This window comes from Bemisia tabaci, chromosome 2 (assembly GCF_918797505.1).
Source record: "Bemisia tabaci chromosome 2, PGI_BMITA_v3".
Lineage (NCBI taxonomy): Eukaryota > Metazoa > Arthropoda > Insecta > Hemiptera > Aleyrodidae > Bemisia > Bemisia tabaci.
Genome location: NC_092794.1, coordinates 37,860,701 through 37,878,728, shown reverse-complemented (window position 1 = coordinate 37,878,728; position 18,028 = coordinate 37,860,701). Strand labels below are relative to the sequence as shown.

The following is an 18,028-nucleotide window of genomic DNA, read 5'->3' as shown; positions in this document are numbered from 1 at the left end:
TCATATGAAGTAGGGTGAAATTATTCATCTTCAGAGGGTCCTGAACGAGAATCCAAATTTGCCCCCTCAACAAATCATGGGAACCCCCCCGAAAACCCCCAACATCAAAAAAACAGTCATAAATTGGTTATTTTCTCTCGTTGTTCTGCTACTAGAGCACGTTTTGAGAGCAGAAATTTTTTTCTCATATAATTTCTCATCTATAGGGAGTTCTTAACGAGAATCCAAATTTGACCTCTCGACCAATCATGGGGACCCCCCCGAAAACCCCTCCATAATCGAAACAACTGTCAAAAATCGGTTATTTTCTCTCGTTTTTCGGCTACCATCGCATGTTTTGGGAGCAGAACTTTTTTTCTCATTTAATTTCTCATCTATAGCGGGACCTTAACGAGAATCCAAAATTGCCCCCTCGAACAATCATGGGGACCCCTCTAAGTCCCCCCCCCCCCCCGATAAAAAACGGTCAAAAATAGGTTATTCTCTCGTTTTACGGCTATTATCGCCAAAGCCGTTGATTTTAAGACAGAGTTTGTGGATCTCACATGAAAGCAGATAAAAATTCGGTCTTATTTAACCCGGTTTTGAAATTTTTCTGATGAAAATTGCGGTCATTACAGGGTTCTCATAGATAGCCCAAAATTGTCAAAATTTCGTTTTTTAATGGTTTTTTGCTTGTAACTGTTGTTCAGCTATTCTTCAAAGTAAGTAGATCCTTTCAAATGAAAGTAGATTCAAAATGCTACAAATTCGTGTATCAAGCTTGTCCTTAGAGCGTAACGAGACGGCACCCCAGCGTTGCAAAAGTTACCGTCTCAAAATGGATTTTCCGGGGCGGTGCAGTCCGCGCAACCACTCCACTCTTTTGCTCTACTCTAGGATTGCCTAGAATGCATAAAATCGAGTGCAATTATATAAAGAAGGGTGAATCGATGTTAAACAAAATAAAGTGTGAACTTTTTAACAGGAAAACTCATGCTAAGGAGAAAGAACAAGACAAATACTGGAGTAATGCATTTACCGGACGGAAACTTTAACATTAATCATGACTTTCCATCTATAAAAAAATTACAGTCAGTAAAATGGTTTTGAAATGCGTCTTAAACAAGTTAAAAATTGAAAAAAGATTGGGAAAGTTTCGATTACTTACACAGGTTGTTAAACAAAAATCATGGGCTATCATGTACCGTTTTCGCAGAATTTAAAGGGTCATCCAATGAGGTTCCCTACCTCTTATCTTCCAAACGGAAAGAGATGAATCAAATCGGTAAAAAAGCTCTTGTAAGGCATACTCTAAGCTTTAAAAGAAGCTCAAGTTTTTGAAAATTGGTCGAGGGGTTCGCGAGGAAACTTAATTTTACTGCGACAACTTCCTGTCGCCGCGCGCCCACCTTCGGAGTTTGGATGCGCGGAGAGTCGATTATTTCAGACTTGGGTTTTCGCCGCTAAGCATCATATCAAAAAGAAATTTGAAGGTTTTTATTAAGTAGACCTTACCTTACTTTTTGACGAAGTCCCTGCCTCTGTTTTGACATTTCTGGTATCAATATTGCAGCTTCATGATGCCCTCCGCGTAGAAGCTGGCTCTTGTTTTGGGACCGAAACCAGTCATTGACAAGCCCTCTACACTTCCGAATCAGTTGCTTTGCATAAGAAAATTTCCCTCCATCTTCCGTACTCTTACGATTCAGCCTCATGTGACTTTCGTCTGTTCACTGAGCTGAAAAACTTCCTCGGTGGAAAGCGGAATCCGAATGATTCGGAAGTACAGAGCGCTGTCAATGACGGATTCTGGTGCCAAGACAAGAGCCAGCCTCTACGCGGAAGGCATCAAGAAGCTGCAATATTGACACCAGAAATGTCAAAACAGAGGCGGAGACTACGTCAAAAAGTAAGGTAAGGTCTACTCAATAAAAACCTTCAAATTTCTTTTTGATATGATGCTCAGCGGCGAAAACCCAAGTCTGAAATAATCGACTCTCCGCGCATCCAGACTCCGAAGGTGGGCGCGCGGCGACAGGAAGTTGTCGCAGTAAAATTAAGTTTCCTCGCGAACCCCTCGACCAATTTTCAAAAAATTGAGCTTCTTTTAAAGCTTAGAGTATGCCTTACAAGAGCTTTTTTACCGATTTGATTTATCTCTTTCCGTTTGGAAGATAAGAGGTAGGGAACCACATTGGATGACCCTCGTAAATGGACATCGGACGTTTTCGCATACTTTTGAGGTTCAACCCCCTAAATGGGGGCGAAAAACCAAAAAACAGGTCAAATCCGTCTACACATAGATGCGCCTACCCTCGAAGATGACGTTAAGCCAAAAAACTCAAAATCCAAAAAAATGGACATCGGACGTTTTCGCATACCTCGATTCAATTGTTATCTCGAGTAATTGACCCTAAGGCATCCGATTTTCGCGGTCCTAAAGCCCCTCTTGGAGGGTAAACGAGGGGGGGGGGGGCAAAATTTTAGAAGTCGGGGTTTCCTTCCAAATCGAAAATTGATGGCATCCAAATCGAAAAATGCAACAAATTTAAACTTTAATGGACGCCTGGGAGTTCAAATCGACCCACTAAATGCCTAACAGTTGCCTCCTGAAGAGGGGGTTGGTGTACCCTCCACAAATTGCTCGTTGGTCACAGAACTGATATAAGTCCTGCTTTTTATCTTTGTAGTTCGGTACCAATACCTAAGTCAGAAATCGAGAAAGCCATAAGTATTTGAAAACAGAATTTCATACTATAAAAGGTAGATTATATTGGATAAATGCTGCCTGAGTCAACGATCCCTTTCAGGTAATTTCAGATGACCGCTATTTGGTTCAATGCGAGTTAGAGGGTACTCCAAAAGACAGCTGATGGTAGACATTTGTTAGGAGACTCTAGACATGTCTTGGAGTGATTTAAAACATGAAAAAAATTTGGTGCTAATTTGTCCAAGGTTAGTCTCTTTTTCAGCTACATTTACTGGACTAAACACAGGACTAACCTAACCTCTGACTAGATAGCGACAACTATTATGGCAGCATGGAACTAGTTATTAGATAAGCGTAACTTTCGCCAACATTTTTCCATTTATGACATGTAGAATCAAATTTTGATGGTGGTAACAGATGGTATGGTTCAACCATGTTTTGGAGGACCTTGGAAACAGGAGGTTTAATTTTACAATTATTTCCTCATACCAAAATTGAGGAAATCAATTACTGGCAGGCCAATTAGTCCTAAGGTCAACTGACTCATCAATCCTAATTATAACCACATCCAGACGATTTTAGATTCCTTTTGGTCCTAATTAGACGAGTACGGTAGAAGAGTTCTATAAGTCCATCCTACACCCTGCCCTTGATTATCCAAGTCGAACAAGTATCAATAGAGCTCTAATTAATCTCCAGATAAAATTTTACGTTTTTGGTTCCCAAATCCTCCATATATGCTTCATCACAGGGGGAAAAACTAAGACTTCACATTGTAAGACATAAGTAAGAACTTGATTTATAGGAGGTGTTCACCAGAGCTCCTCAGTTGGTAATGTGTTAAAAGATAAGAACATATTAAATCAATAAATACCTTAAGTTGCTCAAATTCCGATGATTGTGCTATCATGGCTAAGATCTGTGCTTCATCCATAACATCTCTCATCAGGTCATTAAATATTTCTACTGAATCACACTTGATGTAAAAGTGGCTTGCAATACGCCCGTGGTCTAGAAATAATTAAGACAAAGATTCAATTTTCTTTCCAAGCTGCCAGATCAAATAAAATATAGTTTTCTTTTCGTAGGTAACTTGTCAAAGAAAAAAGATGAGAAGAAGAATGGGTCTGTGCATGCAGGAGATACAGCAAAGTGAATAGACTTGCTATGCTTAAAATCGTTCAAAAATCTTGTTGATCACATCAAGCAAGTCTGAAATGTATCCCTTAATGCGCAACCTGCGTAGTTTGTAAATAAGTTAACGCATTTTGTGCGTTTATTAAATGAATTAAATATAGGAGGAAAAGTTTTGCCTTTACACACTTGTTTTTCATTGTTTTAGTGGATGTACATTTAAGACATCAAGTTCATCCTCAGCATTAAATCACAAAATTACACGGTGAGCACCAGTAGTTGATGAAATATCATGATACATTGCAATTAAAACAAGAACAATCCAACAAATGAAAAGGTTAAAAGCAAAAATAAGTGTAGTTATTAAATAGAAATAGCTAATCAAGTTATAATCAGTTATTATCAAAACATCACAACGAGGTCTGATCACCTGAACTGATTATACAAATTCAACCAGTAGATGGCAGCACTCAAAAGGGAAAATTAAATTTATAGTTGTTGCCATATTAATTCAGTTTTGAGCATAAATCAGCTAAAGGAGAGGCACTGTTCATAATGCCCACTTCCATGTTTAGAAAAGTTTCCCCTACAGTGGAAGCCCGTCTAATATCAATATTATGTATGACCCTTGGAGTATCATTATCAGTGCTTTGGTGCGAGATTTTTGAATTATTTACACACTAGAAATTGTGTGACCTTCATTTTTACAATGCTGAAATGCATTAGAATTAATATGTTTTTTATATTCATTTAACTTTTTCCTAAAATTCCTAGCAGAGCATCCTATACAGGGTGGTCCAGACCTACCAGGCCTTTCCTCGAAGAAACAGTGGTTTCTGAATTCTGGAAGGTGGTTTGTTGAAGAGGGAATCAACCTCAAGGAATTCGAACTTCATGTTTCCGGGAGATTCCCACCACCCTTTTAGACGGTACTTTGGAGGGTTCACCCCCATACCTAGAAACCCGGAGAAAATGTGGTCAGATAAGTTCAAAAATAAAATAAACGCAAATTTTCTTAATAAATCATTCAAATTCCTCTGAAAGCTCAATTTTGAGCTGAATTAAAGCCCCTCAAAAAGAGATAGATTACTATGCTTAAGCTCCCCGCACATAATGCTAGTTTTCTTCAAAATTAACGAAAAAATTGCAATCTTGGGTAATTTTTCACGAGAAACACAAATTATTAGGTTTTAGCGCTCTAAAGAGATTCAACAGAGCGACGACGCGAGGGAGCCCGGGCCTCATTTATCCCCTTCGCGCCAAACCCTAATTTCCTTAATATTATCGGAGAACATCCGGAAAAATTTCACAACTAGGGTAATTTTCCATGAAAAACACAAATTTCTAGGTATTAAAATACTGCAACAGCTCCTTGGGGCCATGCGAGGAGGGGGCGCAGGCCCCGACAGTCCCCTAAATCCTAGTTCTCTTCAGGATTAAGGGAAAACGTCCGGAAAAATCGTATATTGGGGTAACATCCCATGAAAAACTCAAATTTCTAGGTATTTGAGTCCTACAACAGCTCCCTAGGGTCACGCAGGGATGGAGTGTGGGCCCCATTTGTCTACCTCGCGGAATACGCCAGTTTTCTTCAAAATCATTGGAAAACACGCAAAAAAATTGAAATCACAATTATTACACCATAAACACCTGAAAAATTAAAAAGGTTATCACTTAAAGGTTGATTTCGCTTCTATGGCTGGATAAAATCTAGATTATTGTTCATTCTGAAACCCAGCTTAATACTATGCTTTCTAAAAATGTTACCTAACCATATTACTCAAACTATTAGAATATGTTAAAACTCTGTACCTTACTTTTTCTCTCTTGGAGGTTTCATTATTATTTTCCCAAGATCGGTTCCTAAAGACTCCGTATGAGCCTATTAATTTCCGCTAAAGAATAACCATTATGCAAAGCGATTTGCCTAATGATGTTAATTTCGTGGTCAAAATTAGAAACTGACATTAGGATGTTGCGTACTCTGATCAGCATAGAATGAAATAAAGCATATTTATGTGCTTTAGGGTGGTTTGAATCGTTGAGGATTGTCAGATCCATTGTTGTGGATTTCAGGTAAATGTTAAATTCAAATTTATTCCTACTGATACCAATTTTCAAGTCTAAAAAATGTATTAATTTCTTGCTGTTTTCAACACTAAACTTAATTTCTGGTAGACAACTGTTTAGATAATTAAGTAAGTTATAAATATCATCATCTATTAAATCAGTCCAGTTCAATGTGTCATCAACAAACTGACCATAAAAAGTAGTTTGAAACAGGCATTTTCAAACTTATCATGTCTGCAGACAGTTTGCCATAGGAGCCGACAGTCAAGTTTGCCCAAAGAACTCAACGAAACCAAACCCTCGGGTGTTTCAAAAAATCGAATGTCTAAAATATTGACGGGACCCTCCCTAAATCGGTTCTAAACGGTAAAAAATTAAATCCTGAGAAATTTCAGGCTGATTCGAAGATATCTAGAGATCGCGCCAGCTTCAGCGTGGATTCGACAATTAACTATTATTATGATTATTTTATAATCATCGAATGTAGGAGAGAAGCACAGGATTTTGCTAGGGACTGTAGATCCAAACTCCTTGTATTAAGTAATTATTTCTCACTTTTCTCCTTTATCAAAACCAGGAGTGTCCTATCTATGCAAGCCCGCAAGAGAAAGAGTGAGAAAAATCAAAATGAGCCGAAGAGAGAGAGAAAGCCAGAATTGCGGAACGATAAGGAAACTCTCCTTGTCGATGCTCTCAGTGCTCGATGCTCTGGACGCAATCGTTGCGAAACGCAGGTTTTTTGGAAAAATTTTGGAGAGGTAGATCACAAAAAGTAGTATTACGTCGGTTTTATTTCAATTCTGTAAGTTTAACAAAACTGGAGATACGCCCGTTTCCATGAAGGCCAATTTTATCGAAGTGCAGCTGAAAACCTGAACTCTGCAAGGCCACTACGGATACCAGGGGGGTCAAAAAATTTGAAAAATGGTTTTTGTGCTTCTATTGGACAGATTAACAAATAACCAAATTATAAAAAAAAATCACTGTCGGTCAAGCAACAGTGCCTGGACGATTTCGCGTGGAATGACCCATTAGCGAATTTAGTTTGAAAACTCATATGAATCGTAAACCTTAGTTGTCGGCATTCCTACGTACTTCCTGCAGATTTAAACTCGTCATCCTACGTATTTTTTCACGAGAAATCTAATTTGATGTCAAAATTTTGATTTATTGAAGGCTTGTTTTGATAAATCAAAATTACTTGAGTTATACGCAAAAACTCTCTTTTTTGGACAAAGTCTCGCAGAAAGCTATATTTAAAATCCATACATCAATTTTTCGACTAAAAAAATCGATTGATTACCCTTGAAAACATGTGTGGTATGCGTCAGTTGAGTCTTTTTAATCATCTATAAATTATCTTGGAAAAAAAAACGCGGTAAAAACGAAAATTTGAGATTTTGACAATTTGAGCCCCATGTTTTCAATGAAAGCTTTGTCCTACAGAACCAAGATTTTTTCCTTGTCCATTTAATGCCAAAAGGCAACTTCTTTTCACTACCCGTCATCGAATTTAGAAACAAATATTTTTTGCTCCACCCTCGACTTATGGGCCATAAAGCGCGGTCACTGCGACGCCGAGAATCTCGACATTCTGGCAACCATCTAGTGCTAAACAGAAAAATAGTCAGTGTTCGCTCTTTGAGGGTAAGTGCTTTGTGTTTAAGGTGTATGTGAGCACTAGATTACTTATGCATTGAAACCATTGCCTGTATAACACTAATTGATAGAATTTGATTCAATTAATGCTAAATATTACCAAATTTTTCTCCGAAATCGAATAAAAAATCGATATATCGATTAAATAAAACGATATATTTTGTTAAAAACCTGTAAAATCGATTCCTTGTGAAAAAATACGTTGGTAGACATATGCTTAATGATGAAACTGCGTGTTGGGGGCACCTCTGACGACCCGAACAAGAAAAGACCTGATTTTTTCTGCAATTTTACGATGCAAATATTTGGAGGGATTGAGCACTATTTTCCTCTTGGAATTACGGCTGCGGAAGATTTTTTCCGTACTCTGCATGCAATTTGGCCACTTTTTTTCACTATTAGGATTGTTCAGCACTTACGTTGGGAATTTTGCGCACCCCTACGCCGCACGGTGGGCCAGAGTGTGTCCGTAGCGGCGCTTAATTGATAACTCCCGCTAGATCAGACTTATCGTTCAAAACATAATGATTCCTAGGGTAATTTGATCTGTTCTTTCCAAATCTTGTGTCAAAAAAACCGGCAAAAATGTTTAAATGTAGGTTTTGGACGTCGAAAGCTGGAGAAATTGCTCGTTAAAAAAAAGGATCTCGTGCTCTTATAAAATGGGGGAAGAACACAATCATCGAACAGAAAAATGTAATATTAGCATCTAACCTTGTAATTCTGTTGAAAGGAAAATATTTTCGCTTTTTCAGATCCCAAAAATATTGATTTTTAGCTGCAGGGCATGAGATCAAAGTTGCCCGAAAAATAAGCCTTAAAAAATGAATTTTTCAGAATATTGTAGACTGGGAGAGGGTCATTGCGGTTCGTTGCGCGGTTCTCTTTGGTATTTTTAGAAAGCATATATCCTAGAGATACCATATACTAAAGCACAAACGGTACAAACCGGTACAACCATATTTTTCGGATGCTTCTTTGAGGTGACCTCCAATTTCCGCGAAAATCAGATAAAGAGGTTTTAAGGAACCACGGTGCACAGTAAAGCGGCCAATGAAATATTTCAATACAAATTCATGTTTTAAGGGTTTTTCAGGTTTCTAATAGCATTTCTCGCTCTTTCGATACTTTACGGAGGAAGGAGGGGGAGGGGGAGGCCGACCAAAATCAGACAGTCAAAAATGTGTTACGGTCATTCATTTTCTTGAGCCTAGTAAATAATAATAATTTTTTTACATCCGTTCACGCATTCAGCCCAAATAGGACTGGTTTTAAACCAAATTGGCAATGAATATGAAAATTCTATCATCACATGGCACCTAAGTTTAGAGTGAGTTGACCGTCGCTGACACCAATATAACTGATGAAATTTCAATTTCACTGTTGGACTTAAAGTAATGTAATATCGTATGATTGAAGTCTAGAGAAATGCTATTAGAAACCTTAAAAACCCTTAAAACATGAATTTGTATTGAAATATTTCATTGGCCGCTTTACTGTGCACCGTGGTTCCTTAAAACCTCTTTATCTGATTTTCGCGGAAATTGGAGGTCACCTCAAAGAAGCATCCGAAAAATATGGTTGTACCGGTTTGTACCGTTTGTGCTTTCGTATATGGTATCTCTAGGATATATGCTTTCTAAAAATACCAAAGAGAACCGCGCAACGAACCGCAATGACCCTCTCCCAGTCTACAATATTCTGAAAAATTCATTTTTTAAGGCTTATTTTTCGGGCAACTTTGATGTCATGCCCTGCAGCTAAAAATCAATATTTTTGGGATCTGCAAAAGCGAAAATACTCGTCATGCAATGGAGTTTACCAGTCAGATGCATATAATGGTGTGAGGTTCACAAGTGCACTGTGAAATAAGTGAGTATACGACGCGCGCCTCAGGTTACAGAAATCTGGGTTCATCACATTCCACATGCTGCATATCTATCTACGTGAAAACCGCAGATATAATGATTATTTTAGATATTCCCATGTAATTTCGTTATCAGTAGGTATCTGAGCATCGATTAAGATGGCTTTGCTGAGGAAAAAAAAATGTCGAAAAATTGCATTTCGCGCCGTTACGGACACGATCTGGCCCACAGTGCGCCGTAGTGGTCTCAATAGTTAGAAGATTCAATCCTTCAAGAAGAAAACAGCAACTCAATGCAGACTAAAAGGAATTTTTACGAGTGATATAAAATGTGATTCAGGTAATTTTCAACAGAGACATGTGTAAATATTACAAGTATTACATAAAAAAAGTATTAATTGCCATCTGTGTCCCAGGAATTTTTTTTAGCACATAAAAGGGGCCAATCAAAAAATAACTAAAAATAGCTACCTTCAAGGGAGGCGCGTATCTGGCGCAACCTCTAAATATTCTTCGATTTCATCGAAATTTTACAAGGACCGTTTTTTTCCCTATTCGAATCAAATGAGAGGGGGTCCCGTTGAAGTTTCAAATAAAATTGAAAAATCCTCACTTTTGAAACACCCTAACAAACCCGAATAAACAAACAATTTCGCAAACTTTTCCTTTTACGTGATTTTATTCGTGATCTGGTATTTCTTTCCCTCTTCTTTCTTTGTTTTGCAAAAGGGAAGCTTTAAATTGATCGAAATTTTACATAAGGAAAGTTTTTCAACAGATCGCCAGACTATTTCTTCGAAGTAGGATGATCGGCGGAAAAGACGTGTTGTGATCGGCTCCGTGTTTTTCTAACCTAAACCAAGTTTATACGTTGTTGCGAGACCTGATTTTAGTATCAATGGTTTCAGTTCGGAATGTAGTTTACTACTGTGAACTTTTGAACCTGTTATAAGTCCCCAGGGACTCGAAAACAGTAGTTTTTCAGTGACAGTGTAGTGGGTTTAGTGTTGTGCAATCACTCAACATTGCCAGCTCTGCCCACTCACTCGTCGATTTTTTCCGGTTCGCGCATGCGCATTAAACAGCAAATCCGGCAACATCGAAACTGATTAGCTCAAAATTATCAGATCAGAAGGAAAGATGAGTAAGAAAGAGGACGATAACGCCGAATCTCTCTTAAACCTCTCCTCGCAGGAGCTGAACGAGGAAAAAGAGAGATTAGGAAAGAAGCTTGACGGCATGGAGATGAAGATGAAAGAATGGAATGAGCATGTCAACAAATCCCCCCCTCCCGCCACCGCCAAGAAGAAAGATGAATACGAACAATTCCTGCATGAAATGAAAGTTGTGGAAACAGCACGGATAGAAATCGAGAAGGAATTAAACAGGAGAAAACAGGCAACAGAAAGTGATGAAGAGAAATGGAAAGCCGAAGAAGAAAAAGTAGAAGCAACCCTTAAGGAACACTTGGACACCCTGGACATTATTAGGAACATGATTTACGATTTGGATAGTGACAGCGGAAATAAGGAGATCAAAATCGGAAGGAAAACCTACAGCAAAGGAAATGACACACGGAAGAATTTAATGAACACACTGGCATACAAAAAGGAGCAAATCAAACTTGCAAAAGCGGAACTGGACAGGATAAGGAAGAAAACGGAAACCAAAGGACATGAGGAACAAATTAGCAAAATCTTAGGCACAGAAGAAACGGAAATGGAAGTGGAGATCATCAATGAACTCAAGAGAAGAAGAAAAGAAGCCCTTGACACATCAATGGAGGATATGGATGACGATGACTTGGTTTTTCTGAGGAAATCTCAAGGTCTGAAGAGAGTGAGAACAGCGACGTCTAAAGGAGCGGGAATTGGAAAAGAATCAGTTTCTAGAGGAAGCTCACCAACTGTGAAGCAAGCTTACAGGAGCAGGTGTAACTCACTGCCGACAAGGAACAGTGGCCTCAAGAAAAGAGGCGAAAAAGAAACCGATGGAACTACCACAGAAACTCAGAAAAACATGGAACTAAAGGACCTGTTGAATGCCCTTTTGACTCAAATCAAAGAGCAAATGACCACAATGAAGAAAATAAAGGAAGATAATGAAAAGAACCACCAGAAACTTCGAGAGGAGAATGCGAAAACTATGGAAACCTTCCTCCAACAATTGAAAGAATTGAAGGAAAACCCAAAAAATCTAACAGAAATAGGAAAATTAGAGAAGGAGCTCCGAGATAGTAAAGAAGAGCTAAAGAAAATGAAAACAGAGAACGAAAAATTGACAAAAACAACTAAGGAGATGAAAGAGGAATTAAAAAAGCTTAAGGACAACCTCGACAAAAACGGAAAATCGCAGAAAGAAGAGAATAAGAAAACTCAGGAAAAACTGGATAAAATCGGCAAAACTATGATAACGGAAAAAACGGTGGAAAAAGTGCTTAAAGAAACAAAGAGCAAACTTGAGATGAAGGAAACAAGGAACAAGGGTGAAAAACAGTTTAAAGAAAATATAATCAACAGGAATGACAACATGACTAAAGTAAAGGCAACCTTGGAGGGAAAAACCGGAGAAGAAACAAAGAAAAAAGTCAACAGTGTGCTAGAAAAATATCCAGAATCGACTATAACTGCAAAAACGTTTTTGCAAGCAGTTATTCTAAATGGCCCGACTGAAGAGATAAGGAAAGTGGAAGAGGAACTAAAGCAAGAGGAAATGAAAATACAGCCTGTCAGACCAACAGGAACTGTTTTCCGGATAAATTATGTAGATGAGGACATATCAACCGAACGTATCCCCTATCATATATACATCAAGAACATGAAAGGTATTGCGGGATGGACTGAAGAAAGAGTTAGAGAGTCTATTACTGTTTTTGCAGACAGAAAACGAACTTGGACCCGAAATGAAAGAGAAGATGTAACGAGATGGATCCTGATCAGGGCAACAAACGGACTGGGAAGATTTCTGACTACTAAATCAAAGATTTTTATAGGATTCAGTAACTGCCCCATCTTCCCTACAGCGGTGGTTACCCCCTGTGGGAAATGCGGATCGGTGTATCACAGCACCAAATCATGCGAAGAGAAGGAAATGTGCTGGTCGTGCGGCAGTACAGAACATAAAAACAAGGACTGTAAGGACAGGAAAATGAAGAACTGTGAGCGAGAAGGAAAGAAGGAAACAAATCATCACATGTTCGACGAAGGAAAATGCATTATATACAGGAAGGCAATGGAGAGGGCAAGAAGGCTGGCAGGCATGTTTGAAAAACCCGAGGAAGAATTAAGCACTTCAAAGGAGGGCAGTTTCCAGTATCAACGTATCATCACAGGCATGGAGACTGATGACACATCATATTCATGCTAGGAAACAACAACAATTGTAGACGAGAAGACTCCATTTTCTCATCGAATCGTTTCAAAATCTTAAACACAGACGCTACTAACAGAATACAGAATGATGAACTTATTTGTCAACACACGAGACCCATTTCTAAATGTATGATTTGTTTCGATAGTAGAATTTATGAAGATTTAAATAGTATCTGGTGCATGCATAATCTTAAGGTGAAAAAATGCAAAAAATGCAAAGACGCCTATCTACCGCCATTAGTATTGCCAGGTGGAAGATTGATAAGACCTTTATTGACACCTCACATTTGGTCAAATATCAGCAATAATATAGGTGACGCTGATAATATTAGAACTCTTTATAACAGTAAACACGACTCGGATCAAAGTGACGGAGACGACACGTTCCTAACAGCGTGAGATAAATTAATAAATAAAAAAGTAGATATAAGGGAAATACTGGTCTCCCACGCTCCCCCAAATAACACTTTGAACTTAACACGCTTTCAATCTGAAAATGCTGATTCAGAAAAAATATTCAAGCATAACAATAATGGAAATGATATCGGACTTTCTCTTCTACTTGGCAATGTAAATACGAATCCTTTCTCACAAGAATTGCTTAAAGATATTGTAAATAAACGCAAACTAGGAGGTTGCATCACAGAGCCAAATGTACATAAGGCAAATTATGATAATTTTAACTCTAGTATAGATCAATGGGTAACTGCCAGTACAAATAGAAGTCTTATGGTAGGGCGGATAAGCATAACAATCGAGCATTTCTGGAAGAAAGCATGAAACTTTCAGGATATCATCTTTATCTATAGAAGGTTCAATTTCGCAAGTGAGCCCAAAATTCTGAGGCCATGGGGGCCGGGGGGGCAGGGGGCCCTGATTTCGCTATGTTTTGCCGAATTTTCGCGTTGGATCATCGTGAGAACGCCGTTAACAATGTAAAATGTAATCAAAACTTGTGTAAACGTCATTAGTAGGTTCTCTCAAACAGTATCCCAAAATGCTATCACTGTCCAATCCCGGAACACCCCTCAAAATGCCTAAAATTCAAAATGGCGCCCATAATAAGGCCTCCGGAATATCGGAATTTTCACTTGTGCATATCCTGTCATGTGAGGTATCATTTTCCATGTAATTTTGGTCGCAGATTTCATATTTGAAGTCAAAACAACCCCCCCGGTCAAAATTGGTGCCCCCAATCCAAGATGGCGTCCAAATTTGAAAGGCAGGAGGGTGCATTTTTTAAACTTTTACGCGATAAGGCAAGTGATATGTCGTTCCCTATGTAATTTTGGTCGTAGATTACATTACTGAAGTCAAAAGAGTCCTCCGGTCAAAATTGGTGCCTCAAATCCAAGATGGTGGCCAAACTCTAAAGGCAGGAGGGTGCGTTTTTTCAAATTTTTACGTGATAAGGCAAGTGATATGTCGTTTCCTATGTAATTTTGGTCGTACATTTCATTATTGAAGTCAAAAAAGCCCCCCGGTCAAAATTGGTGCCCGAAGTCTAAGATGTCGGCCAAATTTGAAAGGCAGGAGTGTGAATTTTTATGAGAAAAAAAATCACGTGAGATGACAAGTGAGGTATCAGTTTATACGCATTTTTAGTCAACAAAACGAATCTAAATGAAATGTAAAAAAAATCTTTTACACAAAAATGATACGAGACAATTAAGAGGGTGATCAGTTTGGCCGTCCACGGTAGGAATAATGTTAACAGGGGCATCTATAATGAGCTATTTTATTCATTTTTAAGCCCATATAATTTCTAAATAAAGATAAGGACATTTCACGCGACGCACCTGCCATACCCTCTCCAATCAGTATAGGAGAAAATCCTGATCAACACATGCTGATTCACATTCCCAGTCAGGCTCTTCAGGATCTTCCTCCAACGGTTCTATAAGCTTTTACAGTTGGAGTCTTCAGAACTTCTGCATGAGTCTAAGAACGAAAAGATTATTTTTTTGGTGGTACAGCATGGTGTCACTCCCTTTCTTACAATGGACCACTGGACAAGGTACGAATTTCACCATTCTGATACATGTATTGTAACTAAAATTTCATGTAGAACACGATGCATACGATAAAAATTACCGAAATTAACACCTTACGAAGATATTCAATTTTTCTTGATGCGTGAATTCAAACCACCCGCTCATGAAAACTCAATGCTCTACGTGATTCACATCGCGCGCTAAACGTTATCATGACAGTCTCTGCGATATAAAAATCTGGCAACCTCGATCTTGACGTTTTGGCTCAGCTGTAGCAAATTGCTAATAGTTTGAACAAAACATGGTGGGAAATGAACATTGCTCGATTGAGAAGCTTGCTGAAACCATTGTAGTGCGCGATTTGACTCACGTAGAGCTTTGAGTTTCTTGTGAGCGGGCAGTTCAAATTCCTCGTTACCAATGTGAAATAAAAACGTTAATATCTTCCTTAGGAGTTAGTTTCAGTAATTTTCGTTGTGTGAGTCGTGTTTTACGTAAATTCTGGTTACGAAACATGTATCAGATTGCTTAAATGCGTACCTTGTCTAGTGGTCCATTACACCGGATAATTTTAAGCGGGGATTCCGGGAGCTGGAGGCAAGTCACTTAAAATAGGATGAAGCTCCTTGTTTTTATTCATTCATCCCCAAAGACAGGCATCCAGATCACTTCATCCCATCCACAGTTGAGTATAAAAGTAGCTCCTAAATTAATGTTACCTACTTCATTGCTGGTGATATCGAGGGTACTTTCTCTAATTGAATGAAGACTTTGAAAGCTGGAAATTTTTCCTTCGATATATGATGACGGAGGTCTTCGAAAGTCACATTTTTTTGGCTACCATTGAGGAGTAATATTTCGACGGTGAAACAGCAAACGTGCGTATCTTGATTGCAGGATTTCAAAATATTCGCTCCCATTTTATTTTTTGAAAGGGGACCAAACCAACATCATGAAATTTTTACAGAATATTCCTCACATAGAGAGTGAAAACAAGCAAAGTTTTCAAGAAATGACTCCAGTACTTTTTAATGAAGGAACGGAAGTATGACAAGAAGTCTGCAACACCGCAAACCGAAATAGTATTTAAGCAGTTTCACCATCGATTTACTCTTTTCCAGCTCTTTATATCCGTTCATGGTTTTGATTAGGTTCAAAGAACCTTTCTTTAGATTCTTGCAGGTAAGGATCAGATAAAAGCGAAGCGTACAGAATAAAGTTGCTATTCCTATTTTATGGATGTGAGGGGTTGAATCGCAACCAGTAAACGCATGCGAGAACAGCGATCATCTCGGATTTTGCGCGTTTAACATCAATTTGAAAACGCAAGGAAACATTGGTGTCTGCTCATCAATTTGATGGAACATAGGTTTGTGCAATGGATTCTTAAGTATGCCTATGCTTCAATCGCCCTCGATTGAGTAGAGACCCACCAACTGAAACCGACTGAGAGTTTTCTAAATTATTTTCGGTACTTATTAATTGTTCATCCTCTGAGTCTAGGGCATCTGAAATTGAGTTTAGAGTTTTTGTGCAGTAATCAGCAAGACACCTCCTTATTAGTGGCTCATCATTTTTCACTTGTCAGCCATGATGGCAATCATCCTGATTATCTCGTTTCATTTTTGTGTAAAAGATTTTTTTTTACATTTCATTTAGATTCGTTTTGTTGACTAAAAATGCGTATAAACTGATACCTCACTTGTCATCTCACGTGATTTTTTTTCTCATAAAAATTCACACTCCTGCCTTTCAAATTTGGCCGACATCTTAGACTTCGGGCACCAATTTTGACCGGGGGGCTTTTTTGACTTCAATAATGAAATGTACGACCAAAATTACATAGGAAACGACATATCACTTGCCTTATCACGTAAAAATTTGAAAAAACGCACCCTCCTGCCTTTAGAGTTTGGCCACCATCTTGGATTTGAGGCACCAATTTTGACCGGAGGACTCTTTTGACTTCAGTAATGTAATCTACGACCAAAATTACATAGGGAACGACATATCACTTGCCTTATCGCGTAAAAGTTTAAAAAATGCACCCTCCTGCCTTTCAAATTTGGACGCCATCTTGGATTGGGGGCACCAATTTTGACCGGGGGGGTTGTTTTGACTTCAAATATGAAATCTGCGACCAAAATTACATGGAAAATGATACCTCACATGACAGGATATGCACAAGTGAAAATTCCGATATTCCGGAGGCCTTATTATGGGCGCCATTTTGAATTTTAGGCATTTTGAGGGGTGTTCCGGGATTGGACAGTGATAGCATTTTGGGATACTGTTTGAGAGAACCTACTAATGACGTTTACACAAGTTTTGATTACATTTTACATTGTTAACGGCGTTCTCACGATGATCCAACGCGAAAATTCGGCAAAACATAGCGAAATCAGGGCCCCCTGCCCCCTCGGCCCCCATGGCCTCAGAATTTTGGGCTCACTTGCGAAATTGAACCTTCTATAGATAAAGATGATATCCTGAAAGTTTCATGCTTTCTTCCAGAAATGCACGATTCTGGGAACTTTTTCCCCTTATCCGCCCTACTATTATAGGTTCAGCTAAAAACTGGGAAGCCGGCCCTTTCTATATCATTTTGAATCGCGAGAAGGCACAATTATAGGCATTTATCTTTCACCTAATAATAATAACGTAGAACTTGAGAAAGCACTTTTCATTTTAGAAACCAGAATTAAAAGAATAAAGGGATCTTTTTTAATATAAGGAGATTTTAATGGCAGATCACCCGCCTGGGGTGATTTATAATAGATTCCAAGAGGCAGATTGACAGAAAATTGGATTTATGAAAATGAGTTAATAATTCAAAACAACCATGAAAAAGTTATCCCCACCTTTATCAACTCAAGAGGATATTAATCGATTCCAGATCTAATTATCTCAATGCCGATCTTACAGAGAGAGTCAAAATTGAAGTCCTAGATTCTTATGTGCTTTCTGACCACAGAAGCATAATAGTTAATATCACAAATAAAGATACAGAGAAACATCCCACTCCTATAACTAAGAACTCAGGATGGTACATTAATAAAGAAAAATTGCCGGATTTTGTAAAAACAGTTAAGGAACTTACCTCCAAATACTGTACAGATACCGAGTTAATCCCCTCATCATGTAAAAAAATTATTACAGAAGCCTCAGATGTAATTTTTGTGAAAAAGTCTTCAACTACTCCCCGTACTCCTTTATACTGGTGGAGCAAAGAAATAGGAAA

The 18,028-nt window shown here is 38.4% G+C and overlaps 1 protein-coding gene across 8 annotated transcripts in view; it reads right to left on the bottom strand.

Moving 5' to 3' along the window:
• The window catches only part of obe (activating signal cointegrator 1 complex subunit obelus), a 376,654-nt gene that overhangs the window by 170,126 nt on the left and 188,500 nt on the right, over window positions 1-18,028 (bottom strand). For all 8 annotated transcript variants that reach the window (XR_011899335.1, XR_011899334.1, XR_011899333.1 and 5 more), the window contains one exon: window positions 3,567-3,703. Coding sequence is in view for 5 of the 8 variants with exons in the window: in XM_072297278.1 (XP_072153379.1) it covers window positions 3,567-3,703 (137 nt within the window). In the remaining 3 variants the exon portion in view is untranslated. The remainder of the gene's footprint in view (window positions 1-3,566; window positions 3,704-18,028) is intronic.